This window comes from Limulus polyphemus, unplaced genomic scaffold (assembly GCF_000517525.1).
Source record: "Limulus polyphemus unplaced genomic scaffold, Limulus_polyphemus-2.1.2 Scaffold2934, whole genome shotgun sequence".
Classification (NCBI taxonomy): Eukaryota; Metazoa; Arthropoda; class Merostomata; order Xiphosura; family Limulidae; genus Limulus; species Limulus polyphemus.
The window spans coordinates 45,926-53,381 of record NW_013668544.1 but is presented as its reverse complement, the minus strand read 5'-3'; the positions used below and the strand labels follow the sequence as shown (position 1 = coordinate 53,381).

The 7,456-nt window shown below is 34.8% G+C and overlaps 1 protein-coding gene across 1 annotated transcript in view; it reads left to right on the top strand.

Annotated features, from left to right (window-relative positions):
- Nucleotides 1-7,456, top strand: part of LOC106468248 (solute carrier family 13 member 5-like) — a 20,677-nt gene that overhangs the window by 11,229 nt on the left and 1,992 nt on the right. The window contains exons 6-12 of the mRNA XM_022396577.1: nucleotides 394-519; nucleotides 1,037-1,156; nucleotides 2,602-2,679; nucleotides 2,879-2,992; nucleotides 5,628-5,811; nucleotides 5,996-6,157; nucleotides 7,098-7,235. Coding sequence (XP_022252285.1) covers nucleotides 394-519; nucleotides 1,037-1,156; nucleotides 2,602-2,679; nucleotides 2,879-2,992; nucleotides 5,628-5,811; nucleotides 5,996-6,157; nucleotides 7,098-7,235 — 922 coding nt within the window. The remainder of the gene's footprint in view (nucleotides 1-393; nucleotides 520-1,036; nucleotides 1,157-2,601; nucleotides 2,680-2,878; nucleotides 2,993-5,627; nucleotides 5,812-5,995; nucleotides 6,158-7,097; nucleotides 7,236-7,456) is intronic.

Sequence of the window (7,456 nt, the reverse complement as noted above, 5' to 3'; positions counted from 1 at the left end):
ATTTATTTTGAACACCATCATGATGGTGTTAAAATAAATAAATAGTATCGTGATACTATTTATATATTTCAACACCATCATGATACTATTTATTTATTTTAACACCATCGTGATACTATTTATATATTTTAACACCATCATGATACTAATTATTTATTTCAACATCATGTGTTATTAGTTATTATTTTCCTGCATTAACCCGCTCAATAATAGACGAACTGGAGAACCAGCAATCTAAGACTTCCCTAGTCTCCAGATTTAAACAATAGTCTGTTCTTTGATCTGTGTATTCCAGGTGTTTCGTCAGTGAGTTTAGAGCTATGTTTAGTTCAGTTGTAAGTTGTGTAGATTATATTTTTAATAAATCACTTGTTTTAATTCACATGAATCCAGGAGTAAAGAAGAAAAAAACTTGCGAAAAGCACTTTTTATGGGTGTTTGTTACTCTGCCAATATCGGCGGGACCGGCACCTTGACAGGAACGACCCCAAACCTCATTCTAAAAGGCCAAATTGATGAGTAAGTTACTTTATTTTTCATTTTGCATGTTGAAACTTTAAATACGACACGAATTAAATATTATATTCCTTTTATCTTTTCGGTTTTCTTTTTTTTTATTATTATTAGAATCATTTTTATATCAATATATCTTGGTAGTTTCGACCTGATATTGAAAATTTAACTGTCCTAAAAATGAAACAAGAAATAACTGTTTACAGAAACTAACTTAACCTAATATGTCTTTATACCATAAACATTTGTTGTTGTTCTTGTTGCTGTTGTTATTCACAAAGTTTCACCATGGGCTATCTGTGGTCAACCCACCAAGGCCATCCAAACCTTGTATTTTTTTTTAGCATCGTAGGTCTGCAGACTTATCGCGGAATCTCTGAGATCTAGCATTTAAAAAAAAACATTCAAGAAGACATGATATTTTAAAAAGTTATTCCAGCTTTAAAATATAAAGCTAAGAATATGTCTCTGACTTCTTTTTTTTTCTAGAATATCTAACCAATCAAATTTTGCCTTTTCACAGTGACTTCAAGGACTACTCTAAACTAACATTTGCCTCCTGGATGTTGTTCAATATACCTGGTACCATACTTTGTGTTATCTTAGCGTGGGCATGGCTGCAGATTCTGTTCATGCGTCAGTGGTATGTTTCATACGTATTTGTGTTTATACTAAAAATATAATATATACAAGTGTTAGAGCTGTATTTACGGGTCGTTCGCAATTTTCGTTATTTTAATGAGCGTACAATATGTGTGCTGGGGGGACGGAGTAGAAGCTCATGTGCGTACAATATGTGTGCTGGGGGGACGGAGTAGAAGCTCATGTATGCTTTTTAAAAATGTCGAAAGGGCATCATTTGCTATCAATAAATAATTTGTAAAAAAAAAACTTTGGCAAATTTTCCAGTACTCTGTTTAAAAGGAATAATGTCTAATAATATATCGTTAAAAAACCTTGCCATTCTATGTATATGCTTTCGGAGGAGACTTGTTTGTCTGTTTGTTGTTAAGCGCAAAGCTACACAATAAACTATTTGTGCTCTGGCTACCGAGACTATCGAAACCCAATTTTTTAGCGTTTTAATTCCTTGGGCTTACCACTGATCCATCAAAGGGCCTTTCAGAAACAGGGAGTTGAATTCAGATAAAAGCGAACATTTTCTAAATTCTTGAAATTTATGAGCGACCCCTAATAAGCAATTTAAGGTTGACGCATGCCCTATAAATACATAAACAAGAAGGAAATATTAAGCTTATTGACGTACGTTTTTCTTTCGTGAAGAGAGCATTTCAGAATCTAGAAACTTTCATTGTTAAAGAAATAGTTTTTTAATATTTCTGTTTCTTGTGTAAAAATAGAATCTGCCGATGTGTCTCAAAATCGTGCTTTATCGTCAAAAAATATAACTTCAGTTAGGTAGATATATCAAATAGTATTGTCCAGCAAACTACCAAGAATTTGTTTAATATAGTTCACATAGTTTCCAACAGAGGGAGAAATCCAGCCATCATAAAACGATAAAAAAAAATCATAAGACTATACCATCATAATGAAGACAGCGCTTAGAGACGAAAGCAGTTCTAAAAAACTGTGTTTTTTATAATTGTGTTGTTTATTCGAATTACTCAGAATTGAAGGTGTCGGCCTATTTGAGTTATTGAACCAATATCACCTTTCGTTTCCATGGCGATGTTATCGGAAAGATATATCCGAATAATTTTAGAGATTTTAAAATATCACAAATGATTTTATTCCACTAAAGAAAAATATCCTGGAATTTATTTGTGAATCCAAACCACATTGACCAGTAGGATTTTACGTGTTGCATTATTCCAAAATTCTTAAAGGCACCGTTCTGTGTTGCCGAAGTGAGCTCAGAGATGATGTACACCATATGCGCAATAAAAATCCAAGTATATTGCATAGGATTCGTACACCATTTTGTATAGAACTCATTCCAATCGCGATAACGCTTTTATTTTGCTTTGATATTTTTATCTAAAGTATTTGACAAATACAACGCGGTGGTCTGTACCTGAGAGCAAAACAAACTAAAAAAATAAATCCTGACGCTTTGTTTATTAGTGGAAAAGACAAGAAAAACAGCAATGATTCAGTGAAGACAATCATAGAAAAAAACTACAAAGATCTGGGATCGATCACGTAAGTTGATGTATTTCTAATCAAACATTTGATGTATAAATATTTTGTATTTGTTGTAAAAGGAGTGTAAAATAAAACAGACAGACAACAACCAAGAGCATTGTTTTCTTCATTATCGTGCTGGTCTTGTGAGCTTGCATTTATTCTGTATCATAATCTTATGACAATGTCCTTATTATTTGATGTTTGTTCATTATAGTTTCCACGAAGCTGCTGTTCTGGTCCTTTTTATCATACTGCTCATCCTCTGGTTCTGCCGTGACCCAGGTTTTATGCCAGGTTGGGGCGTAGCACTTAGCGGTGAAGAGAACAAGTAAGTTATAAAAAAAAGTATTTTTTTCTGTCAATTAGTGTTTTATAACAAATTCATGTAAACATAATTATAATCTTGACGTGTGCTTTAATGCATATTCATGTTATTCAAATAGTTTGGTGTGTACGGAATTTCGCGCAAAGCTACACGAGGGCTATCTGCGCAAGCGGTCCTTAATTTAGCAGTGAAAGACTAGAGAGAGGGCAGCTAGTCATCACTACCCACCGCCAACTCTTTGGTTACTCTTTTACCAACGAATAGTTAGATTGACCGTCACATTACAACGCCACCATGGCTGAAAGGGCGAGCATGTTTTGGTGGGACGGGGATTCGAACCCGCGACCCTCAGAATGAGACTCAAGCGCCCCCTAACCACCTGGCCATGCTGGGCTATTATTCAAATAAACACAAGAAGATCATGAACCACTTCACACTTGATTTAACTCTGCCTACATGTGCAGGTATCGTATTATCAGTTAAATACATTTAATCGCCCTTTGGAGTGACAGTCAAATCACAATATTTGGACGGACAAAAGTACCCCAAGAGTTGACGGTGAGTGTTAGTTGCCTTCCTTCTAATATATCAAGTAAAAATTAGGTTATGCGCAGATAGCCCTGTTTAGTTTTGCGCAAATTCTAAAATGAGCAAATAATGAATTCTTTACCACGGACAACAGATAGATCAGAGGAATACCCATTTTTAATTCAGTTACAGTACACCAGATGGCGAGTCAAGTGTTTGATTACTTTTTGTGTTTGGGGTTTTCTTTGAAAAACATGTTACGAAACTATTCACTGGTGAAATTATTACACATTTTTTCATTTTCATTCTTCATTTCAACTGGTGTAGGAAAAATGATTTAGCTGTGGTTGATCGTCATTATTAGGTTCATTCTAGTACGATACCTGTTTCTTTCTTTCTCTCTCTCTCTCTCTCTGAAAAGCCCCCTGTTGGCGACTCGTTGCAAACAAAAAAATTCGCTATAAACTTTACTGCTGAAGGTGCCGTTGAAATCCCACTATTCAGTTAAATAAAAGTAACAGAGATGTAACAATGGTTGTTGTTGACTAGCTGCCCTCCCTTTATTCTATCAGTTCAAAAATAAGAACGGGTGTAGCTTTTTGCAAAGGTGATTAATCTCTTTTTTTTTCTTGAAATAATATTTCAGTTGCTTAGTTCTTCAGCTAAAGCAATATTGAGCTTACGCACATATAACACAATAAATTTTAATCCAATAAAAAAAAAGGGAAAAAGTAGAGATGACAAATAAAATTATAAATTTACTTCCACAAATTCGCGAGTGACCGAAATCAATGTCGTATGAACAGAATTTGCTATGTTTTAGGCTGTTGTGTTTCTAAGTGCCTTTTTTGTGCTTTAATTCACGAGTTTGCACAAGTTTATTTATCTTTAATATACGGACATTTTCTTGTCCAACGATTAGGCATTGAAAACAGATGGATACTTTAAGGCTATATCCGCTAGGTGGCACTGCTCCACCTTGTTCCAAATAACAACTTCACACAAGTCGAATTGTCTCATAAAAAATGGATTGTGGATTTTAAAATCTCTATCATCAAATAGAATTATTTAATAAATGGGAACTTCATCAACTGAAATTACTACACGTAACCGTATAAGTCATATAAATCGTAGGAAAATTTGTGAACACCAACTATAATATGAGCTCTAACGAGATCGCAATTTTTGTTGTGTTTTTTTTTATTTTTTACAATGAATATTTAGCATTGTTACCAACGCGCTGTTAACAACGCAATTGTTGTTGTATGTGATAGTAAAGTGAGACTTTGACGAATGTTCTGTTTTGTTTAAACCCAAAGCTGCACAGTGAGGTATATGCCCTGTGTCCCCTGAAGGGATCGAACCCCATATTTTTAGCCAAAAGAAAGCAAAGGGGACTTGGCCATCTCATCACCTCGATTCAGAGTTTTTATTTTCATATAAATACTTTTTAAAATAAACGTAAAAATTATGCACCTCGTACGTCTTAGAACTTTGAATAAAGATTTTTCTCACAGTTTTTGTCTCGAAGATCTGACTTAATATTTTTACACTTCTAGATATATTAATGTCGTTGTCATTGTTTTTAAAGGCTTAAGTCTCAGTCAAACGTGGACTATGGCATTCATGTTGAATAGATTAATGTGTTAGGATAGCTTAGAGCCGGGCATGACCTACTAGTTTCCGTATGGGGCTGCGTATCGGCTTTGCACATTCAACTTAGACACCTAATACAAAGTACAGGCAATTGTGTTATTAATTTCAAAGAGAATAGCAATTCCTTTGTAGTGGTGTATGCTACTGGTTGCTTGTCTGCTCTCGGGTCAATACTTTAAATTAGGAGCGGCTTTACCTGAACTCTAAGGGTTCACTGACCTGGCCGTTTAACTTACATTTGCATAAGGTTCTGTTCAGGATGAAAATTCCGAATCTGAATAAGTTTAATATAAATCTAAACGATCTCAAAACCTTGTTCCTAGACAAAGTTCTTGTTTTATTATATCCTGGATGGTTCTGTTTGTGTATTAAATGGTTATAAATGCACCAGATTACTAATTTTTACTTATTTGAAACTGAATAAAACGTATATTTATGTGGTGCTCCCTTTTAGGACATTTCTCAAAGATGCCATCCCTGCTATTGCTATCGTTCTCCTACTTTTCGTAATACCGGCTAGGCCTATGGAACCCGAGACTAGTCCTCCTCTGCTGGAGTGGAAAATAGCTCAACAGAACGTGTCTTGGGGAGTAATCCTTCTTCTTGGAGGAGGATTCGCATTAGCGGAAGGAACAACGGTGAGTAATCTTTTCTAATCAAAAGAGAAACCTAAGTTAAAAGTAGTACATACCACTCCATGTAAACTTGAGTGTATAATAAAAATAAAAATATAGCGACAAACTAGCAATAGCTCGTTGTCACACAAACTATGTCAAGTTAGAATAATAACACGCTGTTCAACTATTTACTGATTTGTTTCAGAGATCTGGACTATCATTTTGGCTTGGTGATCAACTCGCTGTACTTCAAGCCTTGTCGGCAGAAGTCGTTGTTCTGATTGTTTGTTTGATTGCCTTAACTTTAACAGAGGTCGCTAGCAACACGGCCACTGCCACCATCATGATGCCTGTTTTGAGTAACCTGGTGAGATCAATATCTTATTATCAAATATTAATCAGAATGTTTTGTCTTGTTTTTAATTTGTAATACATATCGGAGGGATCTGGGCATTTTGAAAATATAATATAAAAAAAATTTACTCTGCAAATAATAATAAAAAATAGAATATTTAAATTGGTGTATTGAAAAAAAATGTTCTAGACTAGATTTCTTGCTAGCTCTTCATCAGTGGCAGAAAACGTAATTCCAGTATCACTGTGATTTATCTGAGTTTGCATACAATACTAACCACCACTTAAACCCCTTCAAACATACATTACCATGGCGTAACATAGCCGCTAAATGTAACGTCACATACAACAAATGCAACGTCAGATGATACTATAGTTTAGATGTGTGATATTGTCTTAAAGTATTTATACTTTTCAGAGATTAAACTCAAAAATTGGGCGACAGATTCTGTGTAACATTTATGTTTATTATTGTATTTACGTATCCAGCTGAGTTTCTGTTTGGTCTCATTTACAGTATAATTAGTGTCAACTTACAAAATGATAAAAACCCTATAATAACTGGGAATGTTTGCCCCTGAAGAAAAAAAGTTCCACCTTTCGGAAGCGCTCGGGTTATAGCGTTTTTATCATTTTTATATCAATACTTTTTGAACCTACGTGTTTTCCTGACATCATTAGTGTCAAATTGTCACCATGAATTTGTTTTATAGAACTGTAAGTAATATTTCTACAAGTGAAAAATATTACAATATAGTTTGTTCACACATATAAAGTGGAGTATTTGCATAATGTACAAATAATACGAAACTAACTCTGTACGAAACTAACTATTATTTCTTCTAAATGTTCAATAGTTAATGTTGCAGTGCAAGACAAATATATCAGTATTTTAATGTTAAGTAACATAAGTAATAAGTAATATTTATACAATCTTCTTCATAAAACTCAAGGCAGAAGCTGTGGGAATTCACCCGATCAAGATCATGATGCCAGTTGCCATGTGTTGTTCGTATGCATTTATACTACCCGTTGCTACCGCTCCCAATGCTATTGTCTTTGAAGCTGCACCGCTGACACAGACGGAAATGGTAAGAAATCCCAAATAAAATTTCACTTCCAGAGTCTCTCCAGGGTAGAGATTATTTCCTGGAAACCTTAGTTAATTGTTTGTTATGAATTTCGCGCAAAGCTACACGAGGGCTATCTGCGCTAGCCGTCCCTAATTTAGCAGTGTAAAACTAGAGGGAAGGCAGCTAGTCATCACCACCCACCGCCAACTCTTGGCTACTCTTTTACCAACGAATAGTGG